Genomic DNA, 23,448 nt, shown 5'->3' with positions numbered 1-23,448 from the left:
ATTTTAATGTGATCCAGTAATTTTGATACTTTTAAGCATTTTCAGTTTTAATACATGGTGTATGAGCAAAGTATAATAGTGTATTACAAAATCTCAGTTTGGGCTATCTCGGTTTCACTAAAAATTTGCAGTACACATTAAACAGAAAAAGAACATTGTCAATCAAACATCAAGACCTACAAATTAGTCTAGAACATGAGCCATACACTGTTTGTATTAAAGGCTTTGATTTAAGATAATTGTCAATCTTCTGTTTAACTACCATGAAAACATTATAAAGGAATCAAAAAACATTGTGGGAGTTGTTTTAAAAAAATAGATTTGGCAGCACTGTTATTATACAGGAGATCAACAGGAACAATATGTATTTTTCAGTTCCTGAAAACTTTCTAAGTTTTCAGTCTGAAACTTCAAGCTGCACTGTTTGAAGTGGAATCAGGTCTTGAATGTTTTGTGAAGGAATTCTTTTTAATAAAGGATTTTTATAATGTAGTAGGGAATTAGTATGTTTTGAATTAGCATTTTATTGCTTCCTTCTGCTTAGCATGTTTTCAGTTCTTCTGCATAGTAATTTGGTTGTAAAAATGTCCATAGGGTCTGTTCTACTGTCTGTCCTTTTCGTATCAACATAAGGTATGGAGCCAGACAGTCAACATGTGATTTTGTGAGTAAAGCGTGCACCTCCTGCCTCTTAGGTAGAAAGCTTTTGCATGAGCAACAGCCCAGACTCAACTGAGGCCAAGTTTGCGACTCAGGCTGGGCGTGCTGAGGGGAGGAAGCTGGTACCACCAGCTTGGCGCCAGCGGCATGCACCCTGTGGGGGTGAGGGCCACTTATCCCGCCTGGCAGGAGGCAGCTTGGGAGGGGTGTGGGAACCCAGGTGGGCCTGTGCACACTCTTTGTGAGTAGACATCCCCTCCCCTCCCCTACTTAGCTGGGCATTTGTCTTTGTAAGAGGCGCAGCAGTTTCCACTGACTCTTTCCTCCCCGGGCTGATCTTGAGAGTCTGCCAGTCCCTATGAACGAAATTTCAGGGGGAATTTAAAGTCCCACTCTGCAAAGTCCACAAATAGCTGGATACATCCCTGTAATTTATTTTAGGAAAGGTGTTTTAAATTTCATTTCACTATTTGAGGCATTATAATCAAGTATATCCTGGAAAGCTTATAATTGTTTGGAATGTCATAATAAAGCGAGGGAGATGGAACCTCTGCAATACTGATGATTGCATGTTTCGTATAAGACTTGAACAGTTTGTATTATTTTATGCAAAGAATGAAAACAATAATGGAGGTCTGTGACCATAGCTATATGACCTATAAATGCCAGAGTTTTGATCCCCTGATACTGATGATGCTAACTTTCTTTTGTCACACAGTAGGAAGCCAATCATTGTACTGGCGATATATTAGCAGCACAGTGATTTTTAAACTGAAACAGCACACTGTCTAAAAATTGTGTTTACTTTTTAATGCACAATAAGTGGTGGTGAGGAAAAGGAAAAATACTTCAGGGGTGGGATTTTGGGAGTAAATGAAGATCATATCTTTGACAAAGGAATGCAATAATATGCTAACTGTGCACCTTGGAACCCTCTTCTTAAATTTTGATTCGTTGCCACTGTGACAAGTTTATATGGTTCTCTTGTATTTAAACTCTGTTTTGTGCTGTAATGATAAATCTTGCTGCTTTAAAAATAATGGGAGTCAGAAGCCTACAGTGCAAAAAGAGGATCCTAAACAAACACACTGCTGAGCTTTGATTTTGAAGGGTGAAACTCTGCTTAGAATTGCACTATTAAAAAAAAAAAACGTGTCCCTCCCATGTTCACTTGCTCATTCCTACCTTTATTGCTTTAGTGCACGTGAACAGTAGCATTTTATATAACCATGCCTTTGGAGAATTGTAGAAAAATAATTTGCTGCTTGTTTTATGTGCAATCTACTGCAGTTGAACTTTGCTGATTTTTGGACCATCATTTTGTAGCTATTAGGTGTTGTTTGAAGTTAAAAAAAAACCTGCACAAAAATACACTAGAAATTATCTCTTCACAAGTTTTTGTTTTTGAATGCTGGTTTTGGCTACACTCCAGTTTTGAAAGCCTCACACTGCCTTAGAGTGTAAATAAGTGGGAACATACTAATGTGTTATATGAAATACCTTGCTTCGTTTCATTATAATCTACTTTAAAAAGTAGAAGGATCTTTTAGTACATGAAACACATTTGCTTTTAATTTTCAGTTTGATTTAGCATGTGGCTTTTTCAGACAAACCTTTTAGATTGGTTTTATTATTGTTTTTACAATTCTAGTAAAGAATGCTTCCCCCCCTTTTTTGCCATCAAGTCATAGCTGACTTATGGTGACCTGTAGGGTTTTCAAGGCAAGAGACATTCAGAGGTGGTTTGCCATTGCCTGACTCTGCATCACGCCCCGATATTCCTTGGAGGTCTCCCATCTAAATACTTGAATACATGAACCCACGAAGCTGCCTTATACTGAATCAGACCTTTTGTCCATCAACAACGAGTAAAAACAACCAAAAAAACCCCAAACACATCATTAAAACATTTAAAACCGGAACTAAAACCATACAGATACATTAAAAAATTAAAACAATTTATATATTCGGTTTGTTGAATTCAACTTTTCTCATTCACTAGTTCATTGTATTTGCAGATGCTCTGATCCACACACAGAACTCCTTCATATCTTATTCTCTACTACATATATTGTTGCATCTTGCTCCCACAAACCCCAGCTGAAGATGCCAGAAAACAATGTGGATTAAGGACTATTAATTTTTACACGACTGAACTGTGATTTATTAAAACATTAGTACATAGTGCTAGTGGCATAAGAGACTACCCAAAGAGTCCACCAATGTTTGAGCAGAACCACCTGGTTCTGAGAATGAAGTGGTAATATAACCATACTTCACATTTCCTTGCCTGAATGCAAAAAATGTGCAGGAAGGGGCTGTTTGTCACCATTCCCTCATAGCTAGTCAGTATACAATCTGATTAGTGCTGAGATTATTCCCTCCCAAAGTACTTCCACTGGTCAGCCTGCCTGCAGTGCCTCGTTTAGATAGGTGCCCCCATTCACAGATGCCTGTGGGTGCTTGCTGATCTAAGTAGGTTAGAGCATCTGACCTGCACTAATCCTGACTGCCCTTGGCTGGGGCTTAATCTGTCTCAAAGACCAGTCCTATTTATCTGAACAAACCATATTTTTTAAAAAATTGTTGTGAACCAGGCCACAAAAGGACGCTTCTCCCCACCAAAAAGGCATGCCCAGTCCCGAAGCAACTAGCTAATGCTACACTGCTTTATAAACTAAGGGAAAGTGGACCAGGTTAAGCAGCAAAATGGCTGGCTCCAGGAGCATTTGGGAAGGTTTGGCCTTGTCAAGTCCTGCTCTAATTGGCTCCTCAAAAGTCCATAAAGCTGTCAATACAGCTGCGAATCCTTCACCGTGGTGCTCACTGCCACTGGAACACTGCAGCCACCCTCCAATCCCCCAATGAAAAATGTGATACCAACAAGTCATAGATCCTGGCTGACAGCGGGAACTGTCTTTGCATTGGGCTGAATGCAGAAGTTCATCCACAGGTTAGACCTGATGTTCACTGAGCCACTTGTGGAGGCAACATCTGCAATCCACTGAAACCCATTGGAATTAGTGGATATTCTACAATAATAATACTGGTGGATTGTGCCTAGGACTTTTTCCATATTGTAATTTGTTTTATGCTTCTAAATGTTTTACTTCTAATTGATACTGAAAACCCTGCAAATGTTGTCTTACACGTCTTAATTGCTACTAGCACAGCCTCAGTGAACCATCCATGAGAACAAGATAAGACCAACATTTATCTTCCTGATAAAGCTAATCTAAATAAACAGAGTCCTTTATTAGGCCTCATTAGGACATGAAACAAAGTTTAAAAATGCTTTGAAAGTCACCTTCAGAATACTAAGGCTTCCCCTATTTCTGTAGGCATTTTTAATCTCAAAAATTCTTATAGTTTTTAATTATTACATTTTTTGTAACTGTAAATAAATATATTTTGACAGCTATCAGATGTAGAAAATATTTTGCCGACAATATTTAAATACTATTATTGCTTATGTGTAACAAACAGAGGGGAAAATAAACCTTTGGAAAAAATGAGGCTTGCTGAGAACATTTAAATAATGTAATTGTAAAGAGAGGGGCGGAAGGAAGATAGAGAAAAGCATATCTAGACAAGCATGCTTAACAATCATGGTCATGGAAATAATCAGATAATGGGCAGAATCGTCTGTAAAAGATAAGGTCAGCAATGTAATGTGTTTTAATTCCCTTTCTTAAACTTGAATACATCCTGTTTATCAAATGTTCTCTGCTAATATAAATGGGCACCCATTCTGTCCCTTTTCCTTCTTTATAAAGAGAATTATGGGAATTCCTTTTGTATCTGAAAAGTGCTCATAAGTTTTGAACTTCATTTGAGTATTCAAGGCAGTCTATAAGAGGTGATAAGCAGGAAAGAGGAAGATGAAAAGACAGAATAAGTTAAAAGATAATGTGAATCTGTCAAGTCCAACATATTAGTCCTGTATCACATATTTTACCTGGTTTCTTTTGAGGAATGAAATGGAGGAAAACATTTAATTTATATAATTAGGTTTTTCTGTGTGTGGGCTATGCATTGATTTTCACATTTGACTAGTGGGAATAATTCCCCTTTGCATCTTTGCACTCAGGAGAGTTAATTAGTATACAGTGAAGTATCAGTATAGTATTGGAAGATACAATATATTAAGTACATCAGAGATGCAGAGTCCTGAAGGTTCTTGCTCATGTGCGTAATTACTTAGGTTTAATTTTAAGAGAACATTCTTACATGGGCTTGCAGTTAGAACACGGAAAATATTTTGAACACTGACAGCCCATTCCTGAGCTTTCAGCGGCCAGGGACAGTGTGGCTGAGGTGCCGCCACAGCGCCTCCTAAGCCATTTCCCGGCTGTCAAAAATCTTTTGAAAGCCTTTAAAAGGCTTTTTATTTTTAAAATGGGGCTTTTTGCCCCATTGAGAACACCGATGCTGCGCCTGAAAAAAAACAGTTGCAGCAACGCCGTTCTCCCCGCCAGCGTGCTGGGCTGAAAGGGGTCAGGAGGCTACCTATTGGCAGTTCTGCCCCCCCGGCCTACCCCGGGAACGCCCCCTGGGATGCTAGCGCGGGGCTTTGCACTGGTGGGATGCCAGCAGAGGGCCCAGCTGGCATCCTTGGGCGGTGGTGCCATGGCAGCACCAGGAGACCGGTGCCCAGACCTCCCCACCGGTGTTGGGGCCACTCACCACGGCATAAGTTGCCCAGGCGCTAGCTCGGGGTGCCCCTCCTGAGGACTTTAATCCTCGGAGGTCAGGAATGGGCTGTATGTCAATGCTTTATAAGAAATATAGGATGTACCCAAGTTTGTCAAATGGGATGGCTTATGTAGAGAAGAAGTCGTCTGTGTAATGGGCAAGTATGAACAAGGAACAATATAACAACTTTCCAAGATTTGTGTGTGTGTGTGTGTGGGGGGGGGGAAATAGTTGTTGCCAAAGTCCAGCTTTCTAATCTTCCAGATTTTCAACTAGTCATGCAACATCACGGCATTAAGTCCCAAATCAGATCATTAGAATGAGAATTCTCCCTTGATTATTTAGTCGAAAGCAGCATTCCATCACCTGTCGCTTCAGGTTGTTGGTTGAAACCTAAGATTTCCATGAATAGGTGCATGTTAGTGGAAGCAGTTCTGGGCAATACCAATGAAGAACTGAAAACTAGTGTAGCATCTATTTTGAGATCAGTTGATGTAAAGGTTATACTGTTAACTGAATACGTTTGCCCATACTTTAGTTTCCTGTAGCGTTATTTTACAAACTGTACAGCGGCAAAATAATATTTTTGCAGTAGCAAAAACAGGACCTCTAAAACCTCTAGGAACATTGATGGTTGAAGGAAATGCCTCAGAGAATTTTTAAAAAGTTGGAAACAAAAGTTTGATTTGTATGCAGTTGCAAGTGGAACAGAGTTGAAGGACTTGTCATTATAGACAAATGAAGCAAGAGAAGTATTTAATACTTTTCAGTTTTGTGATAATGCCGATAAGAAAAAAAATAAATTTGTATTAATACACTTGAAGCATGCTGGACACCCAGAAGAAATGGTTTACTTGAGGACAAGTGAAGGAGAAAGCATAGATGTATAAATTTGAGCAACTACGTAATTTTTAAATTAAAGATTATGTAGTGTGTAGCATAAGATGTGCTAACACCTCTTGATTGGAAGCTCCAGGTCAGGTGGGCTTGAGCCCCAAGAACTGGCGCACAGATGGGCTGAAGACCCTGGAGCACACATGGGGTGGGGTCTGACAAGAGGGCTTGCCCCTTTGGGAGTCGGTTGGAGTTGGGTTTTGATATCTCTCATTGGAATGTGCTTTGGTGTGTGTTTGCCATGAAGGATGACAGAGGAGAATGATGCTAAGCAGGGTTGCAGATGCACCAGAAATGGGGGGATCCTGCAATTAACAAAGATCAAATATACCATGGATTGCAAGTACCTCGTTAGTAACTGTTTGTTTATTTTGCTTAGTGTATCGTTTTCCAACCTATGGGCCATGACACGCAACTCAGTCACAAAGCCTGCTGAAGTGGGCTGCTGGCTCCTATCGGCTTATGGTGGCCATTCCCTTCCCTTCCCTGCCTGGTGCCCAGCTGAACTCACGCTGAATCTCTGAGGTGGAGGAAGTTTTTTCCCCCTTGGCTTGCTGCGCTGCATTTTTTTCTTTAGCCCTGTTTCCTTTGATGTTAATACTACCTAGCTGTGTCTCAGAGGTTGAGCAATTCACAAAGCCATTGATGAATTACCCACCTTTTGTGGCAGTTCCAACACATGGCCGAAGGAATGGCCAGGAAAGTTGCTAATGGGCTGCATCTCCCCACCACAGCAGCAAAGAAGAGGCACATCTGAACGATTTTCTTGTACCTTCCTCTCATATAAGTCCACATTATTTTTAAATCCAGGAAGGATCTCTTGGGTGTGTTCCCCAAGCTTAAAATGCCAGCTTTATTCCCTCCTTCACACCAGCCACTGACAAAGACAGGATGTGTTTGGGGACTCTGGATAGGATGTATTGCTCTAAGCTGATGATCAGAAGAAAACAGAAGGTGCTTAATTTTAAAAAAGCATTTCCCAAAAGGAGAAATGTGGCACTGAAAAATAGAATGGGGGGGGAGACCCTTCATTTCTAAAACAGTATTGTATGAGAGAGGAGCTTTGGGTTTAGAATCTGAAGCTTTCAACGAATTAGGGAACAACCCAAGTAAGCCCCAACCTCTTTTCCATGTTTTGCTTTCTCAATGTCTAATGTAGAGAATAAGTAAAGGGGTAGGACCCTGGTTCTGTATGCCCAGATAAAGTTAAATTCCCCCCTCTTATGTGTGTTTTCTCTAAAGTAAACCCCATTTAATTCAATGGGGCTTTCTTACAAAGAAATCCTATGCCAATTTACCTGGGAGTAAGCACTCTTCAATATAGACACAAACTTCTGAGTAGACTTGCAAAAGATTGTGCATTCTGGCAGAGATGCATTAATTCTAGGTGCTATTTTTTAGAAATTAAATTTTAAACAGCCAAAGAATAAACACATCAGGTAGCCTTCAAGGTTCAACAAGATCCATTTACTGTGTCTATCATTTTTATAGCTCATGAAGTTATAACCTGCAATCAGCTAGTTATGTTTTTACATTTGCACAAAAAAAACTATGAATAACTTAAGTGAGTGTAATAAATATTTCAACAAATTCAACATTAATAGGAGCATTAAGTAAATTTTTGCTTGGGTAACTTAAATTTAAGTAACAGTTATAAAGTAGGCAAATGTACGATTAAAATACATGGAAAAAATGGCTGTCAAAAACCAATGGTCCAAAATTCATGTGACAATAAATCAGTGGGTCACCATACTAAGTAACTTTGAACTTATGGGTCACCGTACCAATAAGGTTGGAAACCAACGGCTTAGTGTACGTAGATTTGTTGTAGTAACCTATGTAGAAGTAAAGTTAATTTGAGAGAGAGTCTTCACAAGTCCTTAACCACCTGTCTTGACTCCTTGGCATGCTTCAAAGGTACACCTCTTGAAAACTAAGCAGGGTTGGCCCTGGTTAGTATTTGGATGGCAGACCACCAAGGGATTGCCAGTTCCCTCCTCCCCCCCCCAAAAAAAGTTTTTTTTCCCCATGGCTTCATAATTTCCAGAAATTTTACATCTGTTTCACATAGTGGTCAGCCAGTTGCCCTCAAAGATCAAACAAATAATGCACCTTTTGAGAAATACAGATATAAAAGATTTGTTTCAGTATCTTTTCAGTTCCATAGGTGCACTAAAAGATTATTCAGCAGACATCTATACCCTTGATCATGCTTCATATTTTGATGATTAATTGGGATGAGGAATGAACAGACAAGAACATGAGAACAAAATGAAACATTGAGGTGAATTCTAGAGAGAGATACAGAGAAGAATCCAAAAGAAAGGAAAATAAATTTGCAATGTCAGATATAAAATGCATATAACATAATTAGTTCAAAGAAGGGTTAAAACAATGTAACTAAATTGAAGTAGCAACCACAACTGAATTGCCTTGTCAAAGAAAAGCCTTTCTAGGAAAAGGATTTCCAGCAAGGTTTATTGAACATGACAGTGGTGATAATAGCATTAATACATTTGTTGGCCCAAGGTATTGCATTTCACTGGATGCTGATCCATAAAACAGTATTCAGTCAGTTTCAAGGAATTACTAACTCAAGTACCTGTGCTGAAATATATAGGTTCAAAGAATCAGCAACTATGTTAGCAGGTGCCAATTTTACAGGATTAGATACTACAATGTTGCAAAAAGTCTCACCCGTTGCACACACTTAAAAACCACGGAGAGCATTTATGCTAGCTCGACTCAATTCATTTCCATCTAAAGTTTTATATGGGAGATTTACTAAGACTCCCTTTAACAAGAGGGTATGTCCATGTGGAACGGGCCAGCCAGATGCCCTACATCACATTATCTTAGATTGTCATTTACATGAAGAACCTCATAAATTTTTCATATTACCCTTAATTAGCAAACGGATGGCCCCTTATAAAACATCCACTTGCCAATTCTTGCTGAACGACATTACAACTGATGTTATGGTGAAGGAGTTTTTGGCAGAAGTTGTTAAGGTTAAGATTCAAACTTAATTTCAATCTAGATATGTATTATCTGTTTATCTCTGACCTTGTGATAAAGGTTATCTGATTCTCACTTAAAAACCATTGCCAGTCACCCAACATAACTATCCTCAAATAGAATAGAAGTGTTGAGAATTATGTTTGAATTGCATACCCTTCAACAGAAAAAAATACCCCTGTGACGTGCAAACAGATAATAAAGCACTGGTGGCAATTTTCAGAAAACCTTTGTAAAATCTACCTCAAGAAATCCCACCATGGCTACTACTACAGAAATGTCAGCACAAATTACTTCATAAAGTAGACAAATAATTGCTTATGATCTGCCCAGAGCATATATACTGATACAATCCTAAAGAGAAGATCTAAATAAACTAGTGTTGTGATACATCTCATGATGACGTATTTCTCAGGTATAACTAAAGAAACAAAACAAAGATTTTCAAACTGCAAATGGTATGATTTTTGCAAATTTTAAAAATGGGGGATGGCTGAATATGAGTGAAAATTCCAAAATCCATATTGTAATGAAATGGTGAGCACACACACGAGAACCACCTGGGCCATTTAGCTGAGCAAAAGAAGAGCTTGTGAAATTGTTGTCCCACCATATGCTCAGGTTGAAAACTTGATAAAGTCCTGTATCGGGTATCAAATAAGGAATTAACAGTTACTCTGAAGGAACCACTTACCATGTTGTCAAGTTACTCAAGGTTGGTTAGCATACTTAGGCCTTAGGCGCTTGCTTCCCAAGTAAAAGAACAAGCCGTTTCTCCTCAGATCCAAACAAACTGTATTCTTTAATATTTAACACAACTGTGTTCTTATTCTACATTAATTCCAACTTATAGCCGATTCCTGAGCCAAAAGGACAAAAGTCCTTAGGAGGCCAGGAAGGAGCTGTTCCAGCATCCGGGCCCCCTGCGCTGGCACCCATGCCACTTATACTGCCCAGGGTGGCCGCACACCATCCTCCTGGCACTACCGCAGGAACACTGGCACAGCCTTGCGCTGGCATCTGGACGGCGCACCTCTGTGCGCAATCCTTCTGGAGGCGTTCCAGGGGTGTTCCCGAGCCAGTCCAGGGGAGGAGCCGCGTTTAGGCAGCCTCCTAAGCCCTTTTGCCCTGGTAACGCCCCCTTTGCCCTTACTTGCACTTATGCTGCCTTTTGAGGTGGCATAGCCCCGTGGAACCTATGGAGCAGTTCCATGGGGCTTGCAAGTAAGGACAAGGTTTTGGCTTCACCGGGGCCACCAGCGCAGCCCTCCCCCTCAGGAATGGACTGTTACAGTCTTCTGAGGCCTTTTCTGTCAGTGTTTTGATGGGGGGGATCGTCTGTCCCCATGACTTCAGTGTAGCACTTCCCTTCATGGACTTTGCCTTAAGATTGGCTGTAGCCAAGCTGCTGGGGCCTAGCTCTCTCCACAGTTATTCTGCCCTCCCCAGTTTACAGCTCTCTCAGCTGTCAGGCACCTTCCACCTCCTGAAGGAATTCTCTGCTGCAAGTATTTTGATTTTAGCTCTGTCCCTGTTTCCTGAAGTACTTCAGAGCTCTTCCTCTGTGTCCTCTTGCTGACTAAGCTAGTTCTACTTAGACTTTGAAGAGGGATTGAAAAACCTAACTTGTGATTGGCTCCTATCAAAGTTTGCTAAAGGGGCCATTAGGATTGCTACATTCTTCCTGCTATCTGATTGGTTCTTCTCTAATTAGGCTAAGGGACCCACATGACAGCTCTATTTTTCCTCCTCCTTCTCTAATGGGTGAGCTTTACAAACTGTGAATTTGCATGATGGTTCAGCTTTCTAATAAACATAAAGACCTTAAATTCATTCTAATATATATACTTTTCAGTTTAAAATTGTATATATACATGTTTTTTTTTATTTCTTCACGTATTGAAATCAACAGTAGATAACTGCAGAATATAAGATAATACTAGGCTCAGACTGGTGGTGCTACTGTTTATGGTGTGAGCAGAACTGTTCAGTAGAGCATTAAAGTCAATGTGAATGGATATTTGAAAATATAGGTTAATTTCTATAAGATATGGACAACCTGGAGCAGTGGTCCCCAAGCTTGTTGAACTTATGCCTACTTTTAGCATTTTGAGGATAGTGCGTGACATCACGGAAAAAGCTGACATAGGAGATAAAGACCAATGACATAATGACTGCCAAATCAAAATGTTGGTAGGTTCCAAGACAAGATCAACTAGTTAAGGAGATAGCTGGTTCTAAATGTTAGTTCCTTGCAGACATAAAGAAGCGTTGCTTAGCTCTTTTTAAGCACCTCCTGCGCAAAGGTGATGGGGGTAAAGCTGGGATTGGCTGTTTGGGGAAGAAGCAAGTGGGTGCCAGGAAACATTGATGGGTAGAGTGGTGCCCTTAGGTGCTGTGTTGAGGGTCACTGAGCAAGAGTTTCAACACAGAATAGACGATTGTACTCCAGAGAAGGTTTTGGACTCAGATGTCTGTAACTATTTCAGTAGACAAAATGATAAGTAAACCTATTAGATATGGAGACATTTCCTCTATCAAAAATAGAAGAAATGTAATAATAGTTGGAACCAAAGTATTCCAGAAACAAGTGCATGGAGAGAACAATTATGGTGAAAGTCAGCACAGAAACCCGAGGAAGTAGCTAGTTTCAAGATAATTTGTAGTAAGTACTGCACAGTAGCAAGTAATGTATATCTGCTGCAAACCTCAAGTTGACATCACTTTAAAAAGTATGCCGCAAAGGGGGAGCTGGGTAAATTTTTGTTTAAGATCCATCCACTTCTGAGGTTTTTACAGCTTTGAATTACTACAGCTTTGAATCTGAGCTGTAGTAGATGGTATGTCGAAAGCCAGAATGACCCACGCAGTGGGAGGCATTTTCAGTGAAGCTACTTTTGAAGGGTGATATATGTCACTTGTTCCTACTTTATTGCACACATCATTCTCCAGTTATGCTTGTTATTGTTGTTCTCTAAACAGAAGTAATTTATAAAATACTGCTTTTGCCTATTCTAAGTAACCCTCAATTAAAATTATGACATTAGTTCTGAAGATAATTATCATGATCCACTCATGCCATGGATACAGCACCGGCACCTGAAGCAGGGCTCAGTCCTGTTTTTCTCCTTCTCCCAAGAGCATGTAAGTAGGTAGCACAAGTTAATGTGAGAGGGGATAGAAGCCCCCCCCCACATGCAGTCCTTCCTCTCTTCTCCAGTTCCTTTTGCTTAGAGCATGAAGGAGGAGAGCTAGATAAGGAAACTGGATGTGTGCACAGCCTTCCCTTTCCCCATAACATTCTTTTAGGTTAACCTCATGCATGCTGATGGGTGTGGACAGGGAAAACTCTATCCTGATACTCTGTGTAACGGTAGTGCACATATGATGAATGTGTCTTGTGTCCTCTGAATACCATTGCAAAGGGTTCCAGATAATTTGCTGTTAAACACCTATGGTGTAGTATTGGATGATGTACCTTTTATTTTTTTTAAGGATTTGTAATAGGAAGGTTATATTGGAAAGTTTACAGAAATTGTTTTTGAAGAAATAGAAATGATAGAGAGTAGGAAAACTAAAGATTTGGAATCAATGTGTATACTACTTACCAAGAAATAAACTTTTGTTGGGGAAATGATAATTTGAGTATGTTCTTTTGTAAGTTGCGTAAACTTTGTTATCAATTTAATTAGAGCAGTATGTTACTTTAACATAATAGGCTTAAAAGGAAATGTGAGAGTACAAAAATTACAAAATGCAGGGAACTGAAATACTGTATCTTTTAAAAGCAGTGAACAAATGATCTCCCTGTAGTTGATAAAAATACTTTGGCTGTAGTCCGCAGCCCACTTACTTGAGAATAGTTCCATTTAGTCAGCAAAATAATAGAAGCCATGATATGGATAGAGGAAACAGCAGAGATATTCAGACTAGAGGTAGAGGTAGAACAAGAGAGTAGAAGAGATAATGGATAAAGAATAGAAAGTACAGCGAAGATAAATAAGTGGTAGAAGTAATCTAGGTCAGTAAAGAATTTTTTTAATGGTATAATCAAACAGAAATCTGTTCTGCTCAAGCCATAAGTAACCTGTGTCCAGCATTTTCAGAGAAAAATAACATTCTCATTTTAACATAGTGGGTTAAAATAGTCTAAGGAACTACATATTCAGTGAAACAAAGAGTGTTATGATAAAAGAAAACAGCTAATAAAACATAGGTTGGGAAAAGTCACAATTAGAACATACATATTTGATTTAGGGCTGCTGGGGAAAGAAGCATTGTGGAAAGGCCTAAAGTTATTTGAATACCTCTGAACCATGAATATTATGTCCTGCTAATTCAAAGGTATTTGCCACGTGGTCCCTCTTGATTTAAGTCTTTTGTTTAGGGAAATGAAAAGTAATTTCTCCAGGCTTTAGCCATGCAGTTGATCATGCCAGGTACATGTACAGATGTGAAGGCGTGGGAACTTTGAGAAGGATTTTTTTTGGGTTTTTTTCCTGAGGCCTTTGGGAAAAAGTTAAGCAGAAAGAAATGGAAGTTTTGGAGAACACTGAATTTTTTTTCCAATCAGATAGTTTCTCTTTTGGAATGAGTGAAATGTTTTTAACGATAAGGGTGGTTTTATCATGGGGACAGGCTTGTCTAGGTTCCCCATTGCTGCAGTGGCTGCTGATACAGCACAGTGGCAACGGGGCTTCCACATGAGAAACTTCCCTGCCCCAGTCCCCTGGTAACAGCCTTCCCCACTCCCCAGGCCACTTGGCCTTTTTCTTTCTTTAAAAAATGGCGATTAAGTATTATTATAACCATATAACATTACAACCATCTGTGTATTAGGTTCTCTGAATTCCCAGCTTTCACTTTTTAAAAAAAGTAAGCCTTTAACCCCGAACGTTGGTGAAATATGGCTTTGTATATCTACAGCGAAAGTGGCTAGATTTACTTCTTCTTTTTTTAAAGGAAAGCTGGGAATTCAAGGAACATATTGTTAAAATGGTATATCACTATAACAATATTCAGTGGCCAATTTTTTAAAAAAGAAAAAAACCCTGGGGGGGATGGCCACCACAGGGACGGGGGAAATGGCCGCCATCTGAAAAATCTGCACTTCCCCACTCATCCCTGTCCATCCTTTGCTGCAGTCTTTCCCAAAACTTCACAACAAAGCAGGTTTGGAAGAGATTGGAGAAAAGCTGGGGGGACCCTTGGAGATGTGCCAATAATCCATGTGCAGATGACCAAGGTTTTACCATCTCAACATGTGTAGTATGAGAATTTGTATGTAAAACCATCTAGAACAGTGAAAACCCATGCAAGATCAGAGATTCCTAAAGTAACAGCCAATCACGCAGACATATTTGAGAAGCAGAAGTAGCAGTATTGTTTGGCCCCCAACCATTGCTGCTACAGCTGCAGTACCTCCATGCATAAAATGGGAAGCGGTACAAAATTTACAAGTCTCAGGTTAAAGACCAGTCATTACTGGGTGGATTTGGCAGGTACAAAATAGAACCACAAGGTTACTCCAAAATTGTTCTTACTGTAATCTTACCCAATTTCAGAACCTAGACTGGGGTATAATGACAGCTACCTTGCACAGTCATAATTCCTGTGTGTGTGAGAGAGATTGTGGGGGGGGGGAGACATGTACAGGTATGCACTGGCATTGTTGCAGCAACTGTACAGTGATTAGGGTTGCCAGGTCCCTCTTCGCAACTGGCGGGAGGTTTTTGGGGTGGAGCCTGAGGAGGGTGGGGTTTGGGGAGGGACTTCAATGCCATAGAGTCCAATTACCAAAGCGGCCATTTTCTCCAAGTGAACTGATTTCTATCAGCTGGAGATAAGTTATAATAGCAGGAGATCTCCAGCGAGTACCTGGAGGTTGGCAACCCTAACAGTGCTACAAATTCAGGAATGAATATTTTGAAAATATAAAAATCCTTCATCTCAATTTTTTTTTTTTTGTATTTTAAATCACCGTTGGTTTCTCTTCACTTTATTGACATGGAATTTCCTTTCGTGATGTAGTCTTTGGGCTCTAATTTATTTAGATATATATTTTATTTTTGCCATCATCATATGCTAGCCCAAATGCATTCCAAACTATAGCTGCACCCTTGATCTACCTTTTGTAAATCGCAATGGATTAAATCAGCATACAGTAACCTGAGCAACATGGATAATTGTTTATCATTTTACTATTACAACTACTGCATAGTCAGACTGCGCTGGTTTGAACAGACTTGGAGAAGTTAATGTCACAAGTTTTAGTCTGTTCTAATAATAAGTAACTAATTATGGAGAAAGAATGAACATAGATGCGATATTTTATAAAGAGGTAGGAATTTGGACATGTAGTTTAATTTGCATTTCAGAATTTCAAGGGACTGCCCTAAACTGTTTCCCAGGTTGTTCTAACCAGTTCAAGAGCAGTAAAACAAGGTTATATAATTGACATGTGATGTAGCCTAAAATAGTGAGTGCAAACATAGGCTGCTGTTGCTGGGCAGTTGGCAACTGCTAAAAAAAATTCCTTTCACTGTAAAAGAAAGAGCCTTTTAAAATTTAAATGCAGAGTGCACTGAAAAACTAAAAATAAACTTTTTGGACTTGTTTTTTAAGTTAAATTAAATATAATGAGATTTTAAAAACCAGATGTATCTTCAGTGGGGTTAGTTGTAAAAAAAAAATCTAAGCACATCACTGTTGAAAACGGGAACTGGTATCATATCATATATATGACATATAGATGTGTGTTTTGTTCACTTCAAAGCATATTGCTCCCGTAAATGATGTACTTAGAATTGCTGTAAGTGATATCATGATAATGATATACACTTCAGCAGTCATGTTTTACTAGTACAGAGACTGCAGATATGTGGCAATGTAACAGCGCTGATTTGACTGAGAGATGGTAACTTGAAAGCAGATGGGAAAACTTGTATATCACGTGCAGTTAGGTGAGCAGAGAAGAAAAGCTGAACAGAAATGATTTAATTCTGTGTTGCAGCAGTAAAACTACTTTATTGGATTATGGCAAGGAGGGCAAGATTCTTCCATTATAGAGGAAGTTTTGTTTCAGAACTAGATTTCTAAGAGATGCATCCCCTCCACCCCTGCTTTTCCTCATTGATTTTCCACAGCATATTTTCATTCCATTCCACTGGGCAAATAATTAAAACAGCCAGTTTCAAAACTGAAACGAGACCCAAAATAAGTATGAGAAGTTAATGTAGCCATGAGGGTGTAAATAATGTTTATTTATGAGCATGAAGCAAGCTTAATGAATGTAAAGGAGAGAATCCACTTTGCTCTTTTTTTGCTGGCTGATAGAATGGAATCAATCTAGAAAGTTAGTTTTTCTTGTGAACGCCGCGGTAAAAATGAAAGGTCATGTGTTTAAATGTGTCAGGCACATATTGTTATTTTTAACATGCACTAGTATTATCAGGAAATCATTTTTTACAGTTGAGTTTCCATTATATGGTTGCCAACAGCTAATATACCCCTAAAGTCCAAGTGATGACATCTGCATATCCAAAAATGAGATACCAGCTCTGACTGTATGCTATAATTGTATAATGTGACATGGGCTATGCCTTGGCTGCTACCAAATCATCAAGTCAATGAAGCAAGAGAAGAAGCGGGTGTTGTTTTCCAATAATAGGTTATAGAACTGCCAATGTCATGCTTTCTGTGCCCACACATCCATGGGTTCAATAGACTTTTGCAGTATGTTGGGTAAGCTTCTAGACTCCTGCCATATTATTGATCACAATATGGAAGGAGTACAGCTTTTTGCTTGCTCACGATGAGGGGTAAATATCTTTTTCAGGTACTTTCAGATACAGTGATAGGAAGGGAGAGATTTGATTAAGCAAGCATGGCTTGCTTTGCTTAGCAATATTTTGACTAAACAAAACACTTAGAAGGAAAAGGATATGGTTAGTAAGGATGTTTTATAGTATACTAGGTTCAGTCTGTTGCCTAGCAAGGGCAGGTCTCATAACCTGTTGCTCAGACTAATGAGCAAGTCTGAATGATAATTTTTTTATTGTGGATCAGAGAGTATTGATTCTAGACAGGAGTGCAAAGAGGCGTCCTTCCTACTGGGGCTCTGTTCACGAGAGCTGGGTGGCAGGACACACTACTCGTTCCAGTACCCCCACTTAGGTCACTGCAACCTTCGTCAGGTTTGAGTATTGACTGGGACAGAGGAAGAAGGTGATGTGTGAGATAGTAGAGCAAGAAAGCTGAGGGGGGAGGGGGAGGAGAAAGAGACTGAAGAAAATCTTCCTTCTCTTTTCCCTCCTCTTGTTTTTCTCTCCAGCTCATCTCTCAAGCCATTTCAGTAAGCATGGAGGAAGAGGACTGGTAAATGACATGCCAGGAGGTTTCTTTGAGGGCTGCCAATTATTGACCCTCATTCTGATTGTTCTGCAATTGGAAGCCTAAATAATTGAAATGAGCTTTCTTTGCCACCACACTTTGGGGGTTCACCTGCTGCCTTCCTGTGTCCTTGTATGTAATCAAAATTTGGATTGGACAGTAGATCATTATTTTTAATGTGGATTTCTTTATATATATAATTTTGCTCAAAGCAAAGAGTTGCTACAACGGAGTTTTCTGTGTATCGCCCATGAGGAGATGATGGGATATCCACTACCAAAAAAATTAAAAAGTAAAAAATTATCCAGTCAAATAAGTGTAAGTTTGCCTGATAGAATTTAACATGTCACAATCAGAACATGCCTTGTTCCATTTTGAATTAATTAAACCTGTGTGGGGATTTGAAGATAACAATGTATAATAGGTATAATAGTTGAATTGTATCCAGTATATCACGAGCAGGGACTGTGAAATATTTTTGTATGAATGATAGTTCCTGGGGAAGCACAGAGAACTGATAACAATCTAATCATATTGCAGTTTCTGCTACAAGCACAGATTATGCTCTTGTGCTAACTATGCTCATGCCCATAAATTTTAACAAGCAGTTTCAACATTTATCCATTTTTCTTAATGTCATCAGACGTAGCGCTTTAGAGAATAAAATGGTTTTTTTTTTTTTTTTGCTGTGGTTGAGATCCTTTGTGCAGTGCTAGCCTGTATCAGTCAAAAGAAGCCTCATGTGGATGCTTTGTATTTATAGAATTCAGTACAGAGCAGAAATTTTTATTAAAACCATGCAAATGTATAAGGACTAACATTTCATCTCTTGGGAACTTAAAGAGGGACCTGTTGGATCAGACTGTGCACCAATTACACCAGAGTAAGCGTGGTGTAGTGGTTAAGAGCAGTGGTTTGGAGCAGTGGGCTCTGATCTGGTGAACTGGATTTGTTTCCCCACTCCTACACATGAAGCCAGCTGCGTGACCTTGGGCTAGTCACACTCTCTCAGACCCACGTACCTTACAGGGTGTCTGTTGTGGGGAGGGGAAGGGAAGGTAAGCAGGTTTGATTCTTCCTTAAGTAGTAAAGTCGGCATATAAAAACCAACTCTTCTTCTTCTTCTTCACCTTCGCCTTCAGCATACCCTTTCCAATCAAGGCCATGAGGTCTCTGGGAAGGCCTTAGTCAGACCATGAAGGCAACACCCCATAGTCCTAAGAACACTATCCTGGGAGGAAGCCCTTCTGTATAACATACTTCTGAGTAGACTTATGATTGCTCTGTCTTGCACAAGAGCCAAATAAGGACTGTGCATGGATCACCCATCTTCCTGGTTCCTCTCCCCCAATACCCTGGCAACAGGAAAGTTTTTTCCTGGGATCACAGGAAAGTAGGGAGGAGAAAGGAGAGAAACCAATTCTTTCTTCCTCTTCTGTCAAGGAACTCAGCTCATGGAAAAGGCAGGAGGGTTCTGTTTTTTCCCTTCTCGCTGCAGCTTCCTGACCCACATGGCTGGGGTTCCCATGATCTTGAGAACAAACTTTTCTGGGGTTGGAAATGGATGATGGGGAGGGGGGGGCAGGGAAAACAGGGAAGACCCATAGCCATCAGCGCTTTCCACTTACAGATTGTTTGTACTGTGGTATTCCCCTTCCAGTATTCAAGCCATACTGCCTCTGAAAGTGTGGTTTCATTTAACTTTCATGGCTAATGGCAGTTGATAAGCTTATCTTTCAATGATTTGTCTAGCCTTCTTTTAAAACTAAGTTATTGGCTATCGTGGCATTTTTCTATAGCTGTAGTGTTCAGAGAAAGTATACCTCTGAATATAAGTTGCTCAGGCAACAACGCATGAAGGCTTTAGCCTACAAGCTGTGCTTGTTGGTCTTCCCGTGTGTTGTAGTGGTTAAGAGTGGCGGACTCTAATCTGGAGAACCAGGTTTGATTCCCCGCTCCTTTACAAGAGTGACGGGCTCTAATATGGAGAACCAGGTTTGATTCTCCGCTCTGTAACCAGCCCAAGGTCATCCAGAAAGCTGCGAGAGTTCTCTCAGAACTCTCCCTGATGGCTATGGGTCTTCCCTGTTCTCCCTGCCCCCCCCCCCATCATTCATTTCCATCCCCAGAAAAGATCATGGGAACCCCAGCCATGTGGGTCAGAAAGTTGCAGCGAGAAGGAAAAAAACAGAACCCTCCTGCCTTTTCCATGAGCTAAGTTACTTGACAGAAGAGGAAGAAAGGAGTTCTCTCAGAACTCTCTCAGCCTCATCTTCCTCACAAGGTGCCTGTTGTGAGGGTGGAAGGGAAGATGATTGTAAGCTGCTTTGAGACTCCTTATGGCAGAGAAAAGCGGGGTATGAAAACCCAACTCTTCTTTTTCTTGTCCATGGTAGAAATTCCAATGTTGGAATAGATGGACCTTTGACTGAATTTTAGCAGGCTATGAATCTCTTTAAGCTTGTTATTAGGATACTGGTGGCTTCACATTTTAAATTAAATAAGAGTAGGTTTCAAAAGAAAGAGTGTGCTTCTTTACATTTGTAGGCCAATGATACTGATGCTGTACCCATTAAGTAACAGTATGCAGTATGTTATAATTTATGCTTTTTGTTTGTTTTTGTTCATGCAGGGCAGCACAATTATTTATGTGCAGGACGGAATGACTGTATAATTGATAAGATTCGGAGGAAAAACTGCCCAGCTTGCCGATTACAGAAATGTCTTCAAGCTGGAATGAATTTGGGAGGTAAGCATATCATTAATAGATATTCAGTTTAATTTATTGGGCAAAAATGTTTAAAACATGAGTATTCTTAAACAGATACAAGCTGAGAGATCTGAGAAGCTTTATCCTAAATTACTCAACTATGAAAACGTATTGTACAAAAGCTACTAAAACCTTGTTGTCATTCTAAGTTTTTTGAAATATGTATTTTATAGCTCAGAATAAGTAAGGTGGGTGTTAGATGATGACAGTAATTTTAGTGGAGTTTCACACAGCTAAGAGGATTAAAGCATCAGGAGTTGTACAGGTTTTGGGGGATGCTGTGAGAACATTCTAAAAGGATATCAAAATAGATTTAACCACAGGAAAGTTCAAACTATGTCTTATCTGCCAGATTTTCTGTTACTTTAAAGGCTAGGAAAGATTTAATTACAGTAAAAAGGTAGACATTTGAACTATTAAACCTGAATTGAATTTTTAAAATGCTGTTGATGAGTATGATAAATAGTAATCATCTATATATCTATTTCTCAAGTGTGGCTCCGTCTGCACATACTTAAATCCACAGATTGGGGCCACACTGACTCTAAATAGATTTTTCTGCCAACTTGTGGTACTCGCTCCCCAGGTTTGCAGAAAAATCTAACATTTTAAAAAAAATACATGGGGGGGGGGTTTAAATTCCCTCCAAAATAAAAAAGCTTTGTGTGTGCACAAGCAGACAATGCACATACCTTTTTCTTCCTAGCTGGTGGTGGCATTTGGGAGCTTCTCTGGGCCTAGCAGTGGTAGTATCCAGGAGCCTCTCTAGCCCAGAGCAGTTCCCAGATGCTGCCGCCATGGCCGGGCCTGGAGCTGCACCTGGCTTGGTGACAGGAGAGCCACTCTGGGCTTGGAGGAGCTTTCCCAGGCCACAGCTGCTGTGGCTGGTAAGGTAAGGGGGGGGAGAGAAAGAGAGATGGGGGAAATTGACAAGAAGGGGGTGGGATAATTAGGGAGGGGTTAGGTTGACAGAAGAGGAGAAGGGGTGGGGGTAAAAGAAATGGGGGTAGGTTGACAGATAAGGGGAGGGGGGAGAAAGGGGGAATATTGACAGAGAAGAGGAGGGGAGAAAAAGAGGTGGGGAAGATTGACAGAAAGGGAGGGGATGAGAAAGGAGGAGATTGTCAGAGAATGGGAGAGGGGGAGGGGAAGCAAAGGGGGAAGGGATGCACTATTCTCACAGTTTTCTTGTGGGTCCCCACTGGTATATTCTAATAGCCCATTCAGCCAAATTTGAGGATACTTAAATCCAGTGATTGGAGCTGTGAACAGACAAGACAGATCTTTCTTCAAACCTGAAAAATGCCCCAGGTTTGCAGAAAAAAAATGTGTAATCTAAAAAAATACATTGAGAGGTTTAAAAAGCCCCAACATGATAAAAGGAGTACCTCTAGTTTTAAGAAATTCAGTGGCTGTTGCTAGGCAACCGTGGCATTCTAGGCTTGGTTTGTTAGTAAAAGGCAGGGGAGGAGCCCTTTCCATGGCAGTTTTTGCCTTTGAGGGAGGACTTTTTGGGGCCAAGATTGGCAACAACCACTGGGTGACTGGATACCATCCAACTTACATGACTCACCTAGGCCTGGCTGCTTGCTATTGTTCAACAACAGCCACCCTATGAAAAACCAGTGCGGTGGAGCAGTTAGAGCTTCAGGGAAGGATCTGGGAAACCCAGGTTCAGATCACCAGTCTTCCATGGTAGCTCACCATGTGATGTTGGGCCAGTCACATACTTTCAGCCTAACCTAACTCACAGGGTTAAAAAGGAGGATAAAAAGGAGGAGAGGAGAATGATGTAAGCTGTGGTTCCTACTGTGGAGAAAGGTGGTATATAAATAAAGTAAATCATATATATAGCTGGAGATGGGAGGCAGATAAAAAGTTAATTGATGAATAGCTGAGAAGGAGAAAATGAGGCAGGGAAAGGTGAAAGTATATGGGGATTGCCAGGAGGAAGGAGAAGGGAAATAGTGTGGGGAGGGGCATAGGGAGAAAGTGATGTGCCCTCCCCCACAAGTTCTTGAGGGTTCCCTACCATGCAAGTGGGCCTGTCCCAGCAGGTGGCATCACACAACTGAGCCATAGTTTTTCTAGGTAGAGGCTGCTGGGGAGGGGAGCTGAAGACTGAGGGACAGATAAATGCATGTTGCCTGTTGTGGGGGAAGGCGAGAAGGAAGCAGGAAAAAGGGTGAGGCTATGGACACTTTCAAGGAAGGGAAAGAGGAAATAGTGTGGGAGGGGGTAATGATATACCTCCCGCAAGTCCTTGCAGGTTCCTGCTTGTAACTATGTAATTCCCTGACCTGTGTTATGAGGTAAAGAGGAACTACTTCAACATCTGTACCAACTTTTAGTAAATATAAGTTTAAGATCGTTGAATATTGTGGAAAATTTCTTTTTCAGAATTCTCTCCATCCTTAAATACCGAGCAAATGACAGGTAGAACAAAGGTCAAAATTCCTTTTGCCTGCATGTTCAGCAATTTTCTTTATTGGGGGATTGTTCAAGAAAACTTAATGAGAAACAGTAGTTAACATGGATGGATAACAGTGATCATAATGGAAGGAAGCAAAAAAAAAAACTGAAGAAGCTGCTTTTCAACAGAAGAAGCAAATAAAGATAAAAGCCATAGGGCAAGAGTGGGAGTGAGGAGGGAGGCTGGTTAGGAAGAGGAGTAAGGAATTGGCTCTTTGGAATAAGCAAGGTCAGCCAAAGGGAACGGTTGGGTGTGGAAGCAACAGAAAGGAAAGGCTGGAAATAGGGCTGGATCAGTTTTGACTCTGGAGAAGACAACATTGTTTGGACAATTAGCAGGAGAATTGGTTATTCAAATTTTAAACAGGATAGTGCCAGGGAAATGAAGGGCAGAATGAAACAGAAATCTGATTAACTATTAAATCTCTCTCTTGTTGGCTCGGACTATGATTTTAAAATGCCATGCCTTTACAATTTTTATATTGATGAATAATTTAGATTAGTTATAAAGTTGTTGGTGAGGTGTATCTTGTTCCTGTTTAAGTTGT

General features: G+C 40.2%; 1 protein-coding gene across 2 annotated transcripts in view; it reads left to right on the top strand.

The window, feature by feature from the left end:
* NR3C2 (nuclear receptor subfamily 3 group C member 2) overlaps nt 1-23,448 on the top strand; it is a 145,736-nt gene that overhangs the window by 89,952 nt on the left and 32,336 nt on the right. For both annotated transcript variants that reach the window (XM_056855208.1, XM_056855207.1), the window contains exon 4: nt 20,291-20,407. In XM_056855208.1, the coding sequence (XP_056711186.1) occupies nt 20,291-20,407 (117 nt within the window). The remainder of the gene's footprint in view (nt 1-20,290; nt 20,408-23,448) is intronic.

The sequence above is a fragment of the Euleptes europaea genome, chromosome 9, assembly GCF_029931775.1.
Source record: "Euleptes europaea isolate rEulEur1 chromosome 9, rEulEur1.hap1, whole genome shotgun sequence".
NCBI classification, from domain to species: domain Eukaryota; kingdom Metazoa; phylum Chordata; class Lepidosauria; order Squamata; family Sphaerodactylidae; genus Euleptes; species Euleptes europaea.
This window is presented reverse-complemented; position numbering and strand designations above follow the sequence as displayed.